Raw genomic sequence first — 21,916 nt, 5'->3', positions numbered from 1 at the left:
GGGTGGCAGTGTGGGCTGTGAGGATGGTGTAGATAAACATCTGTGAGGTAAGGACAGATTAGATGAATGGGAGAGGTCATTACTGATAAATAAATGTGGTCAACCAGTTTTGCAGGAATAAATAGAGGAGTACTTTTCTAAGGTGGAGAGTTTGAAAGATGTACTTTTTCTGGTGAGACTTCATTTGGATGACAGTGTACATGTCTGTTTTCCCTACAGAGGGAAGTACATTCATACAATTGATGAGGCGCAGCAAAGGTTCACCAGGTTGTTTGACATATGAGCAGAGATTAAGCAGACTGGGCCTGCAATCTCACAATTTTAGGACAATTGTAAAATTATTTCAATGTAAAATTACTATGATGCTTGACATAGGGAAGTGTGTGCAAGATGATGTTTTCTATGGGTCGGAAGGAACTGCAGGTGCTGGTTTACATTGAAGATGGACACAAAATGATGGAGACCGAAGAAGGGTCTCGACCTGAAACATCACCTAGTCCTTTTCTCCAGAGATGCTGCCTGACCCGCTGAGCATTTGATTTTTCTATGTGTTTTTTTTACATCTCTACCTAGAAGAAACCTGCGGAGGCTCAGTCATGAAAAGAAAGATAATCTGAAAGGAATCAAGAGATAACAGAATTGTGCAAAAATGTGGCATGGAGATAAGGGATCATCTATTACTGAATCACAGAGCAGGCACAAAAAGTCAAATGGGTTACTCATATTTATTTTTCTCATGTTCACAATAAACTCAAAATTAATTCAGAACTTGAGATTGTATCTGTCAGAATCAACATGATTACAGGGCTACAGTCGAGATAAAACAGATGGAGCGAAAGAAAAAATGACAATTTATATGATACAAAGTGGTGTTATCATTGCATTGATCCAGTTAATTTACCGCTTCAATCGATGAATATTCATGAAACCTCAAGTTACAGTAGAAAGTCTTTATATTTCCGACTGTTCTTTCAGGCTTTGAATTTTGACATGGATTATTTACAGACTGAAAAGACCTGCATCACATGATTAGAATCTGCTTGCTGGATGTATATGGTGTGGTAGCAGCTTTGAGGGCAGTTTGATAGTCCTGGAATTGAACCTCAGTGCAAATTGGTGCCTCCAGTTTCCCCTCTTGAATGAAGCCACACAACTGGGAAATCATTTCCTGCAGCAAATCTGACAAAGTGGAAACAGAGTTTTTAAAAAAAGTGGATTTCTATCCTGTAACATGTAAAATACACGCCTAGGACATTAAATATAAATAAATTGGTGAAAGTAATAGGGGATTAGAATGTTGTACTAATTTCCTTCTTCACCCAGTGTCAGGCATGTGTATTTCCAGATTTCACAATTTTACCACAGTGATCAAGTAATGTTGCGGAGTAAGGTGCTGCTCACTCTCTAGATGTTTCAGCTCGATACCCTAAATGAGACATCTGTAAACTGGTGCTGGAATTCAGCCAAAATGTTTACCAGATTGGGATTGGAAATGGGCAGCAGCAAATTGACAGCATTAACAGCACTGATTGATACAGAAAGGCTTTTGCTGACCACAATAGCCGCTCCCTGCAAGTGTTTAGTATTCAGCACAGCAGGTGAGAAATGGCTCGATGATATTGGAGCATAGACATTATGTCGTTCCTAATCATGGTCAAATATTTAAGCTAAATGCACAGTGCAACCAAAAATTACAGGCTATTACCAACATTTAAAATGGTGTTGAACAAAGATGATGCTGCACATCACAATTTGATGAAAGGCAATCGATCCAAGCTATTTCCCCAAACCGCTGAATGCTTTCAGCAGGTTCTGTTTTATTACACAAATACGGACCATAGAATGCACTGGTTTCAATTAAAAATAAAATGCAAAGCATTCATCAAAAGATGCGATTCGCATGAATGTTGCTATGGTCGACAGTTTTAATCAAAGTGAAGGATTATTTACATATGGCACAGTGATTTTAGCTTTAATATTTCGTCAAATTTAGGAATCAAGTTATCATTGCTCTCCAAAGAGCAATTTATTCCTCCAACCAATGCACATGCAGAACATCCAATATGCGTCATCTCCGTAAAGAGTTCTGCCTGGGTGATTTTGTATTAGAAGGTCATTAACTCCTCTTTCAATTAAAGGCGGTTATTACGAGAGACTGGGGAGAGCAAATCTGTTGTCCCTGCACCAGAGAAGGCTAAGAGGGGTCATGATTGAGTTATATATAATTAAGAAGAGGGGTACAGATAGGTAGACTGTAGGAAACGTTTCCTCTTAGCAGAGGTGAATAAAACTAGAGGACATAGTTTCAGGATAAGGGGCAAGTGATATAGAGGGGATATAAGGGGGATCTTTTCCACCCAGAGAGTATCTGAAATACGCTGTTTGAGAGAGTGGTGAAAGCAGTTCGCTGATTGCATTCAAATGCCTAGACAAGCACTTGAAGTGTCCAGGCATAGATGGCCACAAGCCTCGTGCTGGAAGATGGATTTAATATGGACAGGGTGCCCACTGGTCTGTGTGATCATGGTTTGCCAAATGGCCCGTTTCATACTGTATGACTCTATGTCTAGACATATTGAAAACAAATGATAACAAAACAGGAACACATGATATAGTCAGTTAAGGGGTTCTGCCAACTTAAATATAGAAAAAGATAACCGTTCTTCTGGATAGAACTGATCAGGCACTGGTCAGTCACAAATCCTTGGTTTGAAAAGAAAATTAGATAGTGGATAGCATTTAAATGCTGTGTTTTATATTTTACAGAGGAGCCCAGAATAAGAGGCAACATTAACTGTAAATGTTATTCAACACTTACACTTGAAAATTGGAAAGTCATAGGATTTGTGAATTAACATTCAGCCTCTTTTCACGAAAGGCTTAAGAAGTTCTGTTAGGTAGACAAAAATGCTGGAGAAACTCAGCGGGTGCAGCAGCATCTATGGAGCGAGGTTCCCTCGCTCCATAGATGCTGCTGCACCCGCTGAGTTTCTCCAGCATTTTTGTCTACCTTCGATTTTCCAGCATCTGCAGTTCCTTCTTAAACAAGAAGTTCTGTTAAATGGTTGAAGTGTTTGTGGATGGTTATGTGGGGTCACATAACTCAGATAACAAACGGTTTTCATTGTTGCAACTCCTTACGATTTTATTATAAAGCTAGAAACTAGAGTGGTAAAAGTCAGTGTATCAGAGTGAAAGGTGCATGATTTGCTAACGGTAGAGAAAAGGGAAATAGAACTTGACTGAACATTCAAAATATAACAAGCAGACTTGAAAGTTCTAATTTCGATTCCCGATTTATACTGTTCAAGCTACAATATCATCAAAGACCCACACCATCCTGGCCACACACTCATCTCCCTGCTACCTTCAGGTAGAAGGTACAGGAGCCTGAAGACTGCAACAACCAGGTTCAGGAATAGCTACTTCCCCACAGCCATCAGGCTATTAAACCTGGCTCGGACAAAACTCTGATTATTAATAACCACTTTCTGTTATTTGCACTTTATCAGTTTATGTGTGTATATATTTATATCATGGTATATGGACACATTTATCTGTTTTGTAGTAAATGCCTACTATTTTCTGTGTGCTTAAGCAAAGCAAGAATTTCATTGTCCTATACAGGGACACATAACAATAAACTCACTTGAACTTGAACAAATGAACAAGGCAGTGTGATGTCCCTAAAACCAGCTTCAAACTAACAACTTAATGGAGAGAAATCACAATAGCCTGCTTGTGCCCTTCTTCATTCTGAATAGCACCAGCATGCCTTGAATATCTGTAACATGCCGCCAGAATTAAAGTTATTAAAACCCATGAGGCAAATGTCAGCGTCTAAGTCCTCTCACCTTGCCCATGTTCTCGCTTCCACTGGGTCACCCAGAACCCACGGATTTTAACATCTTTGAAGATAAGTGTGCTCTGGAAAAAAAAAAAGAATGAACTGCTAATATCACGTTTTTCATCCAGTCAAATGTTGCCTATTTCCTTCGCTCCATAGATGCTGTTGCATCGGCTGAGTTTCTCCAGCATTTTTGTGTACCTTCGATTTTCCAGCATCTGCAGTTCCTTCTTAAACAAAATGCATTGAATATTCACCTATCACTCGCCAGGCTTTCTCCACCCCCACCTCGCTTTCCCGCCCTACTACAACAGTCTGAAGAAGGGTCCTAATCCGAAATGTCACCAATCCATGTTCTCCAGAGATTCTGCCTGACCCGTTGAGTTACTCCAGCAGTTTGTGTCTTTTTTTTAAATTTCTCTCTTTTATCCTCATTAATTTCCCTTTAATTAAAGGATATGGTTTGATTGTGGTTGAAGCTCAAATTTGATCTGCATTACTGTCAAACAGTCTGGGTCATGCCGATTTTAAGCATTTTACTGCTACCTACTAATGTCACTGTTGGAGTAACAATAATGCATGCTTATTCTGTAAGAGCAATGATTTTCTGTAATGTTATACTATTATAAACAATTGGCCAGTCTGTCAAACTTTATCAAGAAAAAGAAACCAATGCATTCTGAAAGAATTGAATTTGCATTTATTGATTATGTAAAGCAGAAGAAATCATAAAATATAGCAAGATATTTGAGATATTACATGAAAAACAGACTTGCTTACCACTGGAACTGTAACAGGTTTTTTTGCCATTCCACCATATGTCACGATAGTCCCTCCTTTCCTGAATCAGAAAGATCCAAAATAAGACATATCCTGTGGTAACATAAGTTATATTGAAAACAATCAAAAACAACCTTGAGTTCACAGCACAGAGCATAGTATTAGAATTTATAATATACAAGGTTTTATTGCTACTATTTACCAAATCCCATATGTATTATGACCAATAGCTATTTTTCTGTTTTGTGTTCTCAATTCAGCTGAACATTATTTCCTACAGTTTGAGCCTATTATTCATGATGTTGCAAAAACAATTAGATAGATAGACAGACAGACAAATATATACTTTATTACCACATGTACCTAGGTACAGTGAAATGCTTTGCATACAACCTATGTCGACGGTGACATTCAGAAATTGTTTTTTCAGTTTGCTGTAATTTTGTTACTCACTCTAAATGCCGCAGCATCTCCGTGGCACTTTTGCCTCCTACACCATTTAGAGCTAGGCGAGGTCTTGGAACGACCTACTTGTGGAAACAGGATCAAAAGGGTTGCCTTTTTATTTGAAAAATAAGGACATACATTCCTGCACATCAATGAATAAAAGTCTGAACTTCACATGTTTTCATCATTAAACCACGAATGTTTCCACATGAATTTAAATGCCTCACACATTACATAAAACTGAAAATGATAAAGCCAGGCAAATAATTGGCATATATTTAGGAATTAGGTTAGATATATTGCAAAATCTTTAAAGAAAATATTTTATTATATACATTTTTTCTAATGAACCCATTAGAAATAATTTCATTAAACACAATAAATCATTTTTCAGTTGCTCAGGTCATGAAAAAATAGCCTCTAATCATATTACTGAAAATAACAGGGATTCTCTAGCTTATGGGAGAGCTGGTGTTAAAATGCAAATTTACACAATAATAATTAGACAAATGCACTAATCAAAAATTACTTTTGTTAGAACATGTCATCTACAAAGCCTTTGAATTATGTTTAATCTTTGTCCTCACAATGCAAATAATTCTACAGCATACAACCTTTGATCAAACAAGTCAATGCTAAAGTAGGTCAAGCCATTGATCTGCTTTGCTCCACTTACAGCTCTGTTCTATTATCCAGCTTAAATCCACTGTCTATCGCTACAACCATTCCATGTGATAACAAATTATTTATTCGTATTACTGATTTTTTTTGTTGCAAAAGTCCACATTGGATTTACTATAGATATATGTGGTCCTTAGTTTTAATCTCTTCCCATATCCCATATCCAGTGAAAACATATTTTCACTATCCAATATAGAAACTTTAATAGACCATCCTTTTTAAGTTTCTTAATGATTTCTATAACAACAATCACTTATGCAAATGCTTCTACCCCAAGATTTCTATTGAATTACACAGATTAAACATTTAAAAAAATCAATTACTAAGATACCATGTTGAGTGATTGAGAGGTAATTATGTGCACATTTAAATGCAAGGATTTATATACAGCAAACTCAGATTTCACGTAAAAGCAAAAGAATAAAGTGGACATTGTTTAATTCCTTCACATAGTTGTGGTTCAAAACAACGCCACAAGTTTTTTAAATTTATGTAAAAGAAAATCTAAACACAAACATTTTAAATGGACCCAGAAAATAATGGATAAACTTTGATGTTCTAGCAGTGTTTGTGAAAAGAGAAACAGCTAGCATTTCAGGTCAAAGTCCTTTCATCAGATTCGGGAAGATGAGAATGCAAGTTAGTTCTAGATTGTGGAAAGGGTGAGGGAAAGATAGATAGGACAAAGGGAATAGCTCTGAAAGGGTGCAGTCATGGTTTAGAGATACTTCAGTGAATAGATTAATGAAGTAGTTCAAGAGAGTATAAACTAACAAAGCTCAGAAGAAGCTGTGAAATGCAGGCCCGAGCCGTGGCTGAAACCTGAAACCCAAAGCAGAATGGCAGAAATATTCAGCCGATTGGGCAGTGTCAATTATGTCAAAATGAAAAAACTATTTCTTCCACATTTGTTTATCTTCCTAGTGGGCTCTGCAGAGCCTTCCCCACATGCAAATTCAAGTTTGTTTATCTTCTGCAACAACCAATATAATAGGAAACTAAATGTATGGCTGCCTACTCCTTGTACTTTTATGCACCAAAGCAGCTTTCGAATAATCAGCACACACCCTTAGAAGCATTTATATAAAAAAATTACATGGCCTCGATTGATTTTGTGCACTATTCAAATAATTAGCTCTTGTTCAGATGTTGAGAGAGCAAATGGCTACCTTAAATAAGTCTTTCATTTCTGGTTTTTTGAGTGTTTCCTCTGTGATCACATAGTCAGCTCCCATTGCCTTCAGTCTGTCTGACAACTCCTGTATGTCTGGTCTGAAAACATTAAGAGATGAAAAAACTGTTTCAGTTTTGTAATGATCAAAACTACAAGTATCCAACTGTAATTTTGGATCACAATTGTAAGTCCAAAACTACATGAGCTGACTTTGGGGGTTGAAGTGCTTGCAAAATGATTGAGCTAGAAATTACCAACACTATAAAAATCAGGATTCAACTCATCAATATATAAACATGTGTTTGTCTAACTCGGTGTGATTATAGATAGATAGATAGATATGCCTTTATTGTCATTCAGACCGAAGTCTGAATGAAATTGCAGCAGTCATACATATAATACAATAAAAACAACAATAAACACATATTAACATCCACCACAGTGAGTCCACCCAGCATCTTCTCACTGTGATGGAGGCAAAAGTCTTAGGTCTGCAGTCTCTTCCCTCCTCTTCTCCCTCTGTGCTGAGGCGATACCCCCCGGGCGATGTTATAAATCAGTCCCGCGGCTCAAACACCGCGGCCCGGGGTGGTCGAAGCTGCCGCCCACCAGTCCTGCAGACGCAGCCGCTGGCCCGCGGCCGAACCCCGGACTCAGGCCACCACCGCCAGAACACCGTCCCAGCCACCCTCACGTGAGTATCGTGCCGTCTTCAGCCTCGGTAGTGTTCTTGCTGATTATACTTTAACTGATTCAATTATTTAGTTATTTCATGAATACCACCGTAGACAATATTCACCAAATACGTACCTGTCTCTAATAACATTAATGGTCTTTAAACTCATAGCTTTGGCTATCTGAATTGTAGCTTGGCCCACTCCACTGTTGGCAGCATTCTGTATGACAGAATCACCTGTAAAACAACACTGAATTTCAGATCTTTATATCAGCTTCAGTAAACCTTCAAAGGGCAAACATCTGTTGATGTAAACCATTTCAGATTTTAATTGCTAACATACAATGGAATGCAATTCTATTTGCCAGAATCGGGCCAAACACAATTTTGCCCATTTATGCTTTTTAACTTATATATACAAAATCTATATTAAAGCAAATTCTGATGCGTGACAAAATATAGAAAAATAAATTTCTTGGCCCAGTGTGAAAGGTCCAAAGATTTGGCAGTACATAACTGATTTAGTCCTCCCCCCAATAAGATGTTTATTGCCACCATTATTTTACATGTGATTTTTAGAAAGCAAATAGTTTTAGTAATCAATAATCTGTAGATGCAATAAATGATTAAAACTGAACAAGTATGCATACCAGGCTTCAAAGATTCAAAGTCGTACAACATTCTATATGCGGTACATGGGTTGACACTCAAAGTGGCTGCACATAGGAGAGGGATGACTTTTGGAACCTTAATAAAAGTATTCATATTGCCGACTGCTTCTATCCTCCATGTTCCTGTTAAAATCACAAACGATAAAAGTTTCCAAAACTGGATGCAACTAATTTTAGTTATTAAAACAAGTACATTAAAAAAGCATACCTACATTTGATGCTTGATGCACCAAAATAAAATTTCCCATTAATATCTGTATTCATTTTACCAAAACATCATAATTTCTATACCTTAATCATAATCATACGCTAGTAGCCAAGTATGTTTTGTAACATACGAGGACTTTGATTTGCCATACAGTCATACCTATAAAATACAACAAGACACACAAAATACATTTTGACATAAACTTCCACCACATTGACTTCTCCACATTCCTCACTGTGATGGAAGGCGAAAAAAAAAAGTTAAATCTCTTCCCTTCTTTGTTCTCCCGCGGTCGAGGGCCTTGAGCCTTCCATTGACGGGACGATCTTGGCTACCCGCGCCGGGCGATCAACCCCGGGTCGGGGCTGGTCGAACCTTCTGCGACTTTGGAGCTTCACGACATCGGTCTCTACCCGAGACTGCAAGTTCCTCGATGTTGAAATCAACAGGCCGCGTTTGGAGCGTCCACCCCAGGCAAGAGATCAGCTCCGATGGTAAGTCCACGTCCCCGCGGTGGGGCTCATAGTCAGTCCCGAACAAGGCCGTCAGCTCCATGATGTTAGGCCGCAGAGTATCCGGAGATACGATCCAGAAAATAATCGCATCTCCGGCAAAGTAAGAGAATGAAAAAAGTTTCCCCGACCCCCTGACCCACCCCACCACACAAAACAAACAAGAGAACATTAGCATAAACTTTCAAAACACACTAAAAATTTAAAAAAGGATGAAAAAAAGACTGTTGGCGAGGCTGCCATCGCTGATGGCACCACCCGGTGGATACTTGATCAAATGATCCTTTGATATCAAGAGATATCAAGATATCATTGATATCAAGAGATATTTGATATCAAGATATCATAGTCGCCTTTCTTCTGGAATTCAGCACCTTTGTTCATGTTTGGATCAAGGCTCCAAAGATATTTGGAGTGACCGGTTCTTGCCAAATCCAAACTAAATATAGGTGAAATAGTGTTATCCTTATATATATATACATATAGGACTCCTAGTCCATAATTCTTTAAAGGTTGCCACACAGGTCAACTGCCATGCTTACCTTTATATTTTAATAATGCTGCAACTTTACAATACATTGTACGGGCGGCACGGTGGTGCAGGGGTAAACTTGTTGCCTTACAGCGCTTGCAGGTGACCCGGGTTCGATCCTGACTACGGGTGTTATCTGTACAGAGTTTGTACGTTCTCCCCGTGACATGCGTGGGTTTTCTCCGAGATCTTCAGTTAATTGGTTAATTGGCTCGGTACATGTAAATTTACCCTAGTGTGTGTAGGATAGTGTTAATGCGCGGGGATCACTGGTCAGTGCGGACTCATTGGGCCGAAGGGCCTGTTTCCGCACTGTATCTCTAAACTAAACTAAACTAAAATGTGTTAGGCCATACTTTTGAGGATTGGGATTAGTTCTGATTGCCTTACTATAGGACGGTATGGTTGTGATGGAGAAAATTACTAGTAGATTCTGGATGTTGCCCAGATTGGAGAACTTTACTTCGGGGGGGGGAAACATTGGACAAGCCTGACTTGTTTTCCTAGGAATAAGACTTGATGTTCTTTTATCTCTAAACTCAAGCAGACAAGGAACCCCCATCTGTTTTCACTGTGCTTCAATTGCAAAAGTACATTCACATTTAAGATGTATGACATCTTGATTTCTATTTTAATGCGTTAACTGATTGGCTTTTATCAAATATTACGTATAAGTGTTCTGACATTACCAGCTATACCAGTTCTTAAATGTGAGAGGAGCACGCATTCCTATGCCACCATGGCAGCTATAAGATTGGTGCCATTAGGCAAGTCAGGATATATCCTGGAGTCAGAGAGGTAATCAGATCATTTTGTATCTAATCTATTACTACACGGGTGCTTAAACTGTCATGCCAGGAGGGCCAATTTTAAGCCATGGTTGATGAAACTGTTGCCAGCACTATCTTGAGTGTGACATACAAGTGCACAGAGTCAACTGGGCATGTACAGTGATGGCAAACTGAGTATAGCAAAAGTCTGCTGTGCTACAAGGGCACCGAAGCTGTTTCTAACTAAAGGATTGAGGCCTGCTTCAAGGTTAGCTAAAGGGCTCCATCCTACCTGAGCTATTGGGTCCAGATTAATGTCTTCTTTATCTTTGTAGTTTGCACAGTAGAATATCGGAGGCTGTTCAGAAGGTCAGTCCAAGGATATCTGCTGTAACTTAGGCATCCCTGCATTAGTCAATAACCAATCACTCAACAAGTTTGTATGTATTCATACAACTTAAGTACTGAACTTAACTCTGACTATTCATATTCCTTCAACGTATTCCTACTCTAGCATCTTGAGCAAAATGTAATTTCTAAACTATATTTTTGCATAGGTATTCATGTTCTTGAAACAGGAGGAATTGATTTATTGGAAGAATCCAGGAGTTCAATAAAGAGACTTGGAAAATGCATAACATTTTATGAATGGAGATCAAAATATCCCCAATGTAACTTTCAGATCTGTGCTAAATTAAGCCGAGCTCAGCCAGTGCTACAACTATGTTGCTGTCCTTAATGCTCTGGGTAGTGGCCAGGAACCATGGTAAGCAGTGTAATTCAACCTTTTAATTCATAATTACTCAACTTAACTTCCCCTAATTCAACGTCAAGAACATCTGCTGTTCATTGTCTGTTGGATGAGATGTTCAACTGATACCCTGATTTCACAGCTGCTGACACATAGCTTTGCCCGATCATTAGCTCACTTGAAATCGAAATAGTCACACCATTTATTGGACACCAGATGACGAGAAGAGCAGTAATTTCCTCTGGCTAAATACTGGAGGCTTGGCTTTTGTCTCCAAGACAACCCCTACTTTTAAGCAATCAATCATATCCTCTTCCTGACAATTTTACATTTGGGTGAGATTTCTATTAACCCCACTGTCATGTTTGACTCTGAATTGACAATTACAAACATCATCTATTTCTGACACTTCTGCTCAATTCTACTCTTCAGCATATCTGCTCCTGAAACCCCCATTTATGCCTATTTTTATCTATTACTATTCCAAAGCATGAAAAGTATCTCTCCATAGCTTTATTCGTCATTATTCTTAGGCCAGCCTAAATCCTGCAGGCTTGTTACATCCCTTTTACCCCCATGCTTGCCCATCTACATTTGCTTCCAGTTGAGAAACACTTAGTCATTGAACAATGCAGTAAAGAATTAGGCCCTTTAGCCTACCATGTCAAAGCCGACCTAGTTGGCATTCAAGGCTAGTCCCATCTGTCTGCATTTGACCCAGAACCAACCATACCTTTCCTATCCATATATCTATCCAAATGTCCTTTTATTACGTTCTAGATCTTTAGTCTCAGATCTTTTCATATTCACACTGAATCCAATTTCCATAATCTCCATCCATGTCACTTTCCAAGACATAATATTCTAATACTCCTGGCCTCTTGTTTACCCTTAAATGTAATCACTCTATGCCTTCAATCCGAGAAGTTCCAGTCTAAACCACTGCTTCTTTGTCCTCTTTACTTCTATTTAAAACCCATCATAACATAAGCAAAACAAGCAGGAGTAAACCAATCAATCCTTGCCCCGCCGCTCAATGTAATCATGGCTGATCTGCTTGAGTTGCATTCCTCTTCTGTAACAGTTCTGCATAGTCCTCAATTTCCTCAACTTTAAAAAAATGTCAACACCAGGGCTGGGATTCTAGAGATTCATCGCCCTCTGCAAGTTCCCATTCCCCTCATATGCTCCCACATTTAATTCCATTTGTCACGTTTTCACCCACTCACACGACCTATGTTACATCTGTTGCAAAGTCCAAACATACCTCAGATGTATGTCACTGCCTCTTGAGTAGCTTGATCCGACCTGCGTCGACGCAAATAATTTTTGTTTGCTTTCTTCAAACTCCATCAGAATTTGAACTCTCCTCCAAGCCAAAAAAAGCATTGAAGGTGGAATTTAGATGCTGCCATGTTGCCACTCTTAGCAAAGAAGTTACAAATGAAGCACGGTGTTAATGGAAATATTTGATGTAGAAAGAAGTATTATGTTCATGCTTGCCAAAAAGAACTATCCAGCCTTATTTTGCAGTTCTTGCTTCTGCACTTTGCACGCTTCTATAAAGGTTCTGCCTCCACTTTCATACCAATTCCAGAACCTACCCCTTTCAAGTTAAAATAAATTCACAAATTCCTTTCAATTTATCCTGTCAAGAATTTTTTAATATATGTTTCCCTAGTTAGTGACTTAATTACGAAGGGAGATAAATCTCTCCTATCTTATAAATGCTTCACTCATTGTATTGGAATGCATTAAAGATATCCATCAAGTTACTATTACATATGGAAAACAGGAACTAATTTTATATATCTTCTTTACCATGAATACAAACTGCAGCAGAATACCGCATGAAGCTGTTCCTTGTTTCATCTTTGAACCAGACCCGATGAAATAAGGAAACTTACCCAGCCCTGTATCTGATGGTATCACCCAGTCTCCGGGCTTCATATTAGTCACCTTACTGCCAACCTCCAGAATCCGTCCTACACCCTCATTGCCTCCAATGGCTGGGAGATCGGGAAGAATAGGATAGGTACCTGAAAAACATTCATGTAATACAAGTTTGACTAAGCTACACAGCATCTTTGACATATTTTTGTTAATTCCGTTATAACATGTTTCCATAACGCTAATTGGATATAATGAGATTTATGAATTGGACAACATTATTTACTTACGCATTATTTGTATTACGCACAAAGAATTATTATAATCTAATTTCAATCGGGAACGACAGAATCACTTAAAAGTTACTTTTTAAATTAACAAGTAGAAAAAAAACTGACTTGGAGAAAAACGTCTAGAGAAAAATAAGCAATTTCCATGTGATCTCTCTGCAGTCCCTCTATCAGGTACCTTCTCAGCTTTTTCAGCTACAAACGTAGCTTATCCAGTCTCTCTTCATAAATGAAATACTCCATCCCAGTGAAATGAAACAAAAATGGCAGGACCAGGTGGATCAGAAAGGGAGAGAGAGAGATAGACACTGGCAAGGCGGGGTTTAGATAGGCAGATGAATGGAACAAAAGCCAGAGATTAAAGCAGAAGATGTGAGACACAAGAATTGAAGAGTTGCAAATTGTGATGCCAGAGGAAGGAATGTAAGAGGAAGGGGAGGGGAGAAATAGTTATCAGATCTGAAAAGTAGAATATCATCTTGAAATATTATGCCTTCTTTCATTATCAGACTCAGAATAAACTATTTTTCCAGCATATCTTAACTAAATTATTTTGATCTTAAGAGAGGAATAGAGTTAAAGTTATTTGAATGTAGAATTTACATACATTTAATAAATTACAATTAAATGAAGTGTTAAAACCAATCACGTATAGAAGTGTATATCATATTACCTTGCATCATGTTAATGTCTGATGGATTAATAGGTGCTGCTAACATTTGGATTCGGATATCAAAGTCACCAAGCTGTGAGAGTTTGACATTCTCAAGGCTGCAATGAAAGACTAAAATAATTAATTATAACAATATTAAATTATTGATGTCATAATTTGTCTGGACAAAATGCTGACAAGTCAGACAAAAAGAAATCCACATTTGTATACTCCAATTTCCATTAAATTGCGCAGCAACGTTGAATGGAATAAAGTGATTGTAATCAGTAATAAAAAAAGTATATAGTGGCGATATTCTCTTTATATCTGTGAACATACACAGTCAATAATTTTAGTTGATATAAATGAGATTTCTTTCTTACAAATTTTGTGAGATTACCATAATATATACATAAATATAATTTAACAAAACATAATCATATCTTTCAAGTCAAGTATAACTTTTGCAGATGACAACATCTGGGCTTTATTTGAATTGGAAGATATTTAACATCAATGATTGAAGACCAAAATGGAAAAAAAAAATCATAAGGAAAAGGGGAATCTTTTTCTTGCTCTTCAATGGTGTTGGAAGAGATGCCTTCTTAGAGGCACTCACATAGAAACTCTCATCATCAGAACCGATGCAATTGATACAAATAAAGTGGGAGAAAAGAGTGATGTTTTCAAATGAAGCAGGTGTAGTCAATTTAACTGTGGGAGTTTGTGAGTATCGACAGTCATTGGATGCAATCATAGCCCCCAAATTAGGGAAATAAGTCAACAATGGGAAGAGTCAGATGGAACATTTGTAAGAAAGATCATTGTGGAGATTGGTAGCAAATCTAAGAAATAAAAAGATTGTCCCTCTGTTCAGTAAGAATGAAATATGATACGATACGATATAAATTTATTTATCCCAGGAGGGAAATTGATCAAAATGGACATTAAGTCATCCTGGTGTGGGAAATTATAGAGGTGGGAAGATCTCATTTGTTTAGTTGTCATTAATTTATGGCACTGTCCACCGGGACGTTCTGCCTAATCAATCTCTGCCTCTCCAATACACAGAGAGATAGAGATAAAATGAGTGAGCATCTCTCTTTGCTTTATCTATTTCCCCGTTCTGATGAAGAGTTGTTGATGTTAATCTTTCTTTTTTCAGTTGTTGTTATATTTAGCAGTCTTACTTTTAACTGACTTCAAATAACTGCAGCACCAACAGCGCAGGGGTGCAGGGAGGAGTATAGAGGTCAATGTGTAGGAAGGAACTGCAGATGCTGCTGTAAACCAAAGATAGACACAAAAAGCTGGAGTACCTCAGCGGGTCAGGCAGCATCTCTGGGGGAAAAGGAATAGGTGACTTTTTGGGTTTAGACCCTTCTTTAGACTGATGGAATTGATGGAATTAGACTAGCTAGAGGATGCTAATGAAGGCGGCTCAGGCTGGATGTGTGAGGTAGTTTATTACTCTGGGCACAGCGAAGGCACAAACCGGCAGATGCCTGCGGAATTACTGTTGAATTTGACGGCGGCTACTATTAAGTTAAAGTGTGACTACTGTTCATTTTGATTGTGACTACTGGTAAATTAGATTTGAATATTGTTACATTAGATTGTGACTACTGTTGAGTTAGATTATGACTACTGTTGAGTTAGATTGAGATTACTGTTCCATTAGATTGTGACCAAATTCCATTAGATTGTGACTGCGAATGACCGGCCTTACTGGATAACGTCGAGCGGTTCGCCATGCTTGCGGTACACCAGGGCTTCGCACCGTCCCCGAGCCCCTGCCGAGGTGGCCAAAGCCCGGGTCCACTGCCCGCGCTGGCAGCCCCGAGCCTGAAGCCGCAGCAGCAGCCCTCGGCCTTGAGTCCAGGCTCCCCTCAGCGCCATGGCATCCGTTGTCCGGGCAAACGCAGGCGCCGGCTGATGACGACCACGGGTCGCGCTTCATAGACGTGTTTCTCCTTGTCTTGTCCTGGACAGCTCTGTGCAAAAGGCTCCGCTATAAGATCTTTGGCTCTGTGGTCTTTGGACCAAAGATCCTAATAGCGGATCTTTGGCTTTGGACATGTGCACATCAAAGATCTTATAGCGGAGCAAGATAGGCCACTCCTGCGAAATGCAATGGGTCTTTGGTGCACGTTATAACTCATCCACATTTTTAATTTATTGATCTTTTAAAAATTAACCATATTTATTTATTTAATTGAAAAGCAGCCAATATCTTTACATGTTGCAGACTAGTTTCGATCGGAATTGTACAACAAACAATATACAGCAGGTAGACAAAAATGCTGGAGAAACTCAGCGGGTGCAGCAGCATCTATGGAGCGAAGGAAATAGGCAACGTTTCGGCCCGAAACGTTGCCTATTTCCTTCGCTCCATAGATGCTGCTGCACCCGCAGAGTTTCTCCAGCATTTTTGTCTACCTTCGATTTTCCAGCATCTACAGTTCCTTCTTAAAAACAACATCCCGAAACGTTGCCTATTTCCTTCGCTCCATAGATGCTGCCGCACCCGCAGAGTTTCTCCAGCATTTTTGTCTACCTTCGATTTTCCAGCATCTACAGTTCCTTCTTAAAAACAACATCCCGAAACGTTGCCTATTTCCTTCGCTCCATAGATGCTGCCGCACCCGCTGAGTTTCTCCAGCATTTTTGTGTACCTTCGATTTTCCAGCATCTGCAGTTCCTTCTTAAAAACAATATGCAGCATCTGGCTTCCGACCCAAGATTTTGAACAAATACAGGCTGCAAATCCCTCCTTTAATGGAAACACATTTTCCGCTTCGACATATTTTAGTTTTTATTGTTAACATAGAAACATAGAAATTAGGTGCAGGAGTAGGCCATTCGGCCGTTCGAGCCTGCACCGCCATTCAATATGATCATGGCTGATCATCCAACTCAGTATCCCGTACCTGCCTTCTCTCCATACCCTCTGATCCCCTTAGCCACAAGGGCCACATCTAACTCCCTCTTAAATATAGCCAATGAACTGGCCTCGACTACCCTCTGTGGCAGGGAGTTCCAGAGATTCACCACTCTCTGTGTAAAAAAAGTTCTTCTCATCTCGGTTTTAAAGGATTTCCCCCCTTATCCTTAAGCTGTGACCCCTTGTCCTGGACTTCCCCAACATCGGGAGCAATCTTCCTGCATCTAGCCTGTCCAACCCCTTAAGAATTTTGTAAGTTTCTATAAGATCCCTCTCAATCTCCTAATTCTAGAGAGTATAAACCAAGTCTATCCAGTCTTTCTTCATAAGACAGTCCTGACATCCCAGGAATCAGTCTGGTGAACCTTCTCTGCACTCCCTCTATGGCAATAATGTCCTTCCTCAGATTTGGAGACCAAAACTGTACGCAATACTCCAGGTGTGGTCTCACCAAGACCCTGTACAACTGCAGTAGAACCTCCCTGCTCCTATACTCAAATCCATTTGCTATGAAAGCTAACATACCATTCGCTTTCTTCACTGCCTGCTGCACCTGCATGCCCACTTTCAATGACTGGTGTAACATGACACCCAGGTCTCGCTGCATCTCCTCTTTTCCTAGTCGGCCACCATTTAGATAATAGTCTGCTTTCCTGTTTTGCCACCAAAATGGATAACCTCACATTATCCACATTATACTGCATCTGCCAAACATTTGCCCACTCACCCAGCCTATCCAGATCAACTTGCAGTCTCCTAGCATCCTCCTCACAGCTAACACTGCCCCCCAGCTTAGTGTCATCCGCAAACTTGGAGATATTGCCTTCAATTCCCTCATCCAGATCATAATATATATTGTAAATAGCTGGGGTCCCAGCACTGAGCCTTGCGGTACCCCACTAGTACCGTGTACTTTAAGTTTGTAAACTAATCTCTTATGTGGGACCTTGTCGAAAGCCTTCTGGAAGTCCAGATACACCACATCCACTGGTTCTCCCCTATCCATGCTACTAGTTTACATCCTCGAAAAATTCTATAAGATTCGTCAGACATGATTTACCTTTTGTAAATCCATGCTGACTTTGTCCAATGATTTCACCACTTTCCAAATGTGCTGCTATCCCATCTTAATAACTGACTCTAGCAGTTTCCCACTACCGATGTTAGACTAACTGTCTGTAATTCCCCGTTTTCCCACTCCCTCCCTTCATAAAAAGTGGGGTTACGTTTGCTACCCGCCAATCCTCAGGAACTACTCCAGAATCTAAAGAGTTTTGAAAGATTATTACTAATGCATCCACTATTTCTGGAGCTACTTCCTTAAGTACTCTGGGATGTAGCCTATCTGGCCATGGGGATTTATCGGCCTTTAATCCATTCAATTTACCCAACACCACTTCCCGGCTAACCTGGATTTCACTCAATTCCTCCAACTCCTTTGACCCGCGGTCCCCTGCTATTTCCGGCAGATTATTTATGTCTTCCTTAGTGAAGACGGAACCAAAGTAGTTATTCAATTGGTCCGCCATATCCTTGTTCCCCATGATCAACTCACCTGTTTCTGACTGCAAGGGACCTACATTGTTTAAACTAATCTCTTTCTTTTCACATATCTATAAAAACTTTTGCAGTCAGTTTTTTATGTTCCCTGCCAGTTTTCTTTCATAATCTATTTTTCCTTTCCTAATTAAGCCCTTTGTCCTCCCTGCTGGTCTCTGAATTTCTCCCAGTCCTCCGGTATGCTGCTTTTTCTGGCTAATTTGTACGCATCATCCTTCGCTTTGATACTATCCCTGATTTCCCTTGTTATCCACGGATGCACTACCTTCCCTGATTTATTCTTTTGCCAACTGGGATGAACAATTTTTGTAGTTCATCCATGCAGTCTTTAAATGTCTTCCATTGCATATCCACCGTCAACCCTTTTAGAATTAATTGCCAGTCAATCTTGGCCAATTCACGTCTCATACCCTCAAAGTTACCTTCTTTAAGTTCAGAACCATTGTTTCTGAATTAACAATGTCACTCTCCATCCTAATGGAGAACTCAACCATATTATGGTCACTCTTGCCCAAGGGGGCACGTACAACAAGACTGCTAACTAACCCTTCCTCATTACTTAATACCCTGTCTAAAATAGCCTGCTCTCTCGTTGGTTCCTCTACATGTTGATTTAGATAACTATCCCGCATACATTCCAAAAAACCTCTTCCTCAGCACCCCTGCCAATTTGATTCACCCAATCTATATGTAGATTGAACTTACCCATTATAACGGTTTTGCCTTTGTCGCACGCATTTCTAATTTCCTGTTTGATACCATCTCCAACTTCACTACTACTGTTAGGTGGCCTGTACACAACACCCACCAGCGTTTTCTGCCCTTAGTGTTTCGCAGCTCTACCCATACCGATTCCACATCCTCCAAACTAATGTCTTTCCCTTCCATTGCGTTAATCTCCTCTCTAATCAGCAACGCACCCCACCACCTTTTCCTTTCTCTCTATCCCTCCTGAATATTGAATATCCCTGGATGTTCAGCTCCCAGCCTTGGTCACCCTGGAGCCATGTCTCCGTGATCCCAACTATATCATAGTCATTAATAGCTATCTTCACATTCAACTCATCCACCTTATCCACCAAACGCTCATCCACCTTATTACGAATGCTCCTTGCATTGAGACACAAAGCCTTCAGGCTTGTTTTTACAACACTCTTACCCCTTATACAATTTTGTTGAAAAGTGGCCCATTTTGATTTTTGCCCTGGATTTTCCGGCCTGCACTTTTACTTTTCACCTTGCTACCTATTGCTTCTACCCTCATTTTACACCCCTCTGCCTCTACGCTCACACATTTAAGAAACCCTTTCCCTTTAACTCCATCCTCCACTAGCCCATTCGACACCCCACCCCCCTTATTCAGTTTAAAACACCCGTGTAGCAGTGGCAAACCTGCCTGCCAGAATGCTGGTCCCACACCTGTTAAGATGCAATCCGTCCCTTTTGTACAGTTCCCCCTTACCACAAAACAGATCCCAGTGATCTAAGAATCTAAATCCCTGCCCCGTGCACCAGTTCCTCAGCCACACGTTCAGTTCCGTATCTCCCTGTTCCTGCTCTCGCCAGCACGAGGAACTGGAAGCAAACCGGAGATAACAACCCTGGAGGTCCTGCTTTTCAGCATTTTTCCGAGCTCTCTCAAGTCACGCTGCAGAATATTCATCCCCTTCTTTCCGACATCGTTTGTGCCGACATGCACTACCACTTCCGGATGTTCACCTTCGCCCTTGAGGATTTTCTGCACTCTGTCCGTGACATCCTGGATCCTGGCACCAGGAAGGCAGCACACCATCCTCGCATCCGTCTGTTGCCGCAGAAACCCTGTCCGTACCTCTCACAATGGAGTCTCCCACTACAATGGCGTTGCCTGCCTTAGGCTTTTTTTGGTTTTGGCTCAACGGCCCTATTCACATCACAAGCCAGTCCGCCGCCCAGTGTAAACACCTCTTCTGTGCCGACAGCCTCTAAGTGGGTGAACCTGTTCACAAGAGGTACAGCACACGGGGACGTTGGCATTCCATGCTTCCCTCCCATTCTCACTGTCTCCCACCTTCTCTCTTCCAGTACCTTAGGTGTAACAATCGTACTGTAGGACTTGTCGAGGAACGACTCCGTTTCTCGGACGAACCGGAGGTCATCCACTTGCTTCTCCAGTTCCCCAACACGGCCCTTCAGGAGCTCTACCTGGATGCACTTCTCGCATTTGTAGCAGCCAGAGGCACCAGCGGTGTCCTTGACCTCCCACATACTGCAAGCATCGCACTGAATCAGCTTGCCTGACATTTCCTTCTTTCGTCTCCTCGCCGAAGACTCTCGAGCCAAGACTCACAGGGCACTTCCCTCACAAGGCCGCTCGCTAAGAGCAGTCTTGCTTAAATTGACTGAATAAATTGCCTGATTTACCAATTTACAAACCAAATTCCTCAGTTTTCAACTGTTTTCCCACCACTGACTCACTTCTCTCCTCCCACTTGGGCTAGAGCCAATCAGTCGTATCTCTTGCTAAGCTCCTGCTGCTGTTGCTGTTGTTGCTCCCAAAGCTACAGCAGTTCTGAGTTTAGTTAAGTGTTTTGCCGTGCTGGAGTGACCGCCCATCAACACATTTCTCATAAAGGGAGGTTGAGGTGGGTGTATGGAACGAGTTGACTGAGGGCAGGGTACTAGTATAACGACATTTAAAAGACATTTGGACAAATACATGAGTAGGAAGGAACAGCAGACGCTGGTTTAAACCGTAGACACAAAGGGTTGGAGTAAATGCCTGTCTCGTAGAGTTACTCCAGCACTTTGTGTCTATCTTCTATCTAGACAAATACACGGATAGGTTTAAAAGGGCCAAGCGTGTTTTTGACTGTCATTTGTCCCGAAACAGAACAGTGAATTCTACTAGCCAAACACTTATTTTATGGGGCAAACGCGGACAGGTGGGACGAGCGCAGATGGGGCATCTTGTCCGGCATAGGCAAGTTGGCCGAATGGTCCTGTTTCCGAGCGGTGTGCTATGTTGTGTAGACATTTAAAAAGTCTGATGAAAAGTCCCGAATGTCGCCATCCCATACTCTAGGAGATGCTGCCGGACCCGTTAAGTTACTCCAGCATTTTGGCTTTTTTTGGGGTCAGTAAACCAGTATCTGCAGTTCCTTATATAAGCAGTAGATCTTTACTTCAATAAACACGCTGTAAATCATAAACATGCCTCTGTATGGTTGGCAGCTTCCAACACTCTTTGTTTCTGCCTTTGCCTTGCATTGAAATACAGGTTGTTGTTATAAACTCTACATTCCGCCGTTTCCCGCTCTAAACCGGGGTCAGAAACGCCCAAATCCGAGCAGCTCGGGAAACAGCGAAAGCCGAGGTTCCCGTAATCCTGTCTGTCTAAACCGCGACAAAGAAACCATAATAAATTCGCATGACAGGCAGCATCTCTGGAGGAAATGAATGGGTGACGTTTCGAACTTCTTAAGTCTGAAGAAGGGCCGAATGGCCTACTCCTGCACCTATTGTCTATTGTCTAACCTGCGTCTGAAAAAG

The 21,916-nt window shown here is 40.6% G+C and overlaps 1 protein-coding gene across 1 annotated transcript; it reads right to left on the bottom strand.

Moving 5' to 3' along the window:
• Positions 1–557: 557 nt before the first annotated feature.
• mecr (mitochondrial trans-2-enoyl-CoA reductase) lies at positions 558–15,801 on the bottom strand. The gene is made up of 10 exons (XM_033044942.1): positions 15,611–15,801; positions 13,903–14,000; positions 12,957–13,088; positions 8,256–8,399; positions 7,740–7,842; positions 6,925–7,027; positions 5,081–5,154; positions 4,628–4,688; positions 3,855–3,927; positions 558–1,179 (listed from the first exon to the last, which is right to left on the bottom strand). The coding sequence occupies exons 1-10, from the start codon at positions 15,778–15,780 to the stop codon at positions 1,022–1,024; spliced, it is 1,116 nt and encodes a 371-aa protein (XP_032900833.1). The 5' UTR covers positions 15,781–15,801; the 3' UTR covers positions 558–1,021.
• Between the last annotated feature and the right edge of the window lie 6,115 nt (positions 15,802–21,916).

Source organism: Amblyraja radiata, chromosome 27, assembly GCF_010909765.2.
Source record: "Amblyraja radiata isolate CabotCenter1 chromosome 27, sAmbRad1.1.pri, whole genome shotgun sequence".
Lineage (NCBI taxonomy): Eukaryota > Metazoa > Chordata > Chondrichthyes > Rajiformes > Rajidae > Amblyraja > Amblyraja radiata.
This window is presented reverse-complemented; position numbering and strand designations above follow the sequence as displayed.

Bases quoted from the DNA above. Each gene is read 5' to 3' on its own strand.
- mecr (XM_033044942.1), bottom strand. From the start codon at position 15,780: ATGGCGCTGAGGGGAGCCTGGACTCAAGGCCGAGGGCTGCTGCTGCGG. The intron at 7,843-8,255 runs GTATGCATACTT...GTTGTTTTACAG, and splicing joins CTTTGAATCTTTGAAGCCTG to GTGATTCTGTCATACAGAAT. The intron at 1,180-3,854 runs GTGAGAGGACTT...CCACTTTGTCAG, and splicing joins GAAGCGAGAACATGGGCAAG to ATTTGCTGCAGGAAATGATT.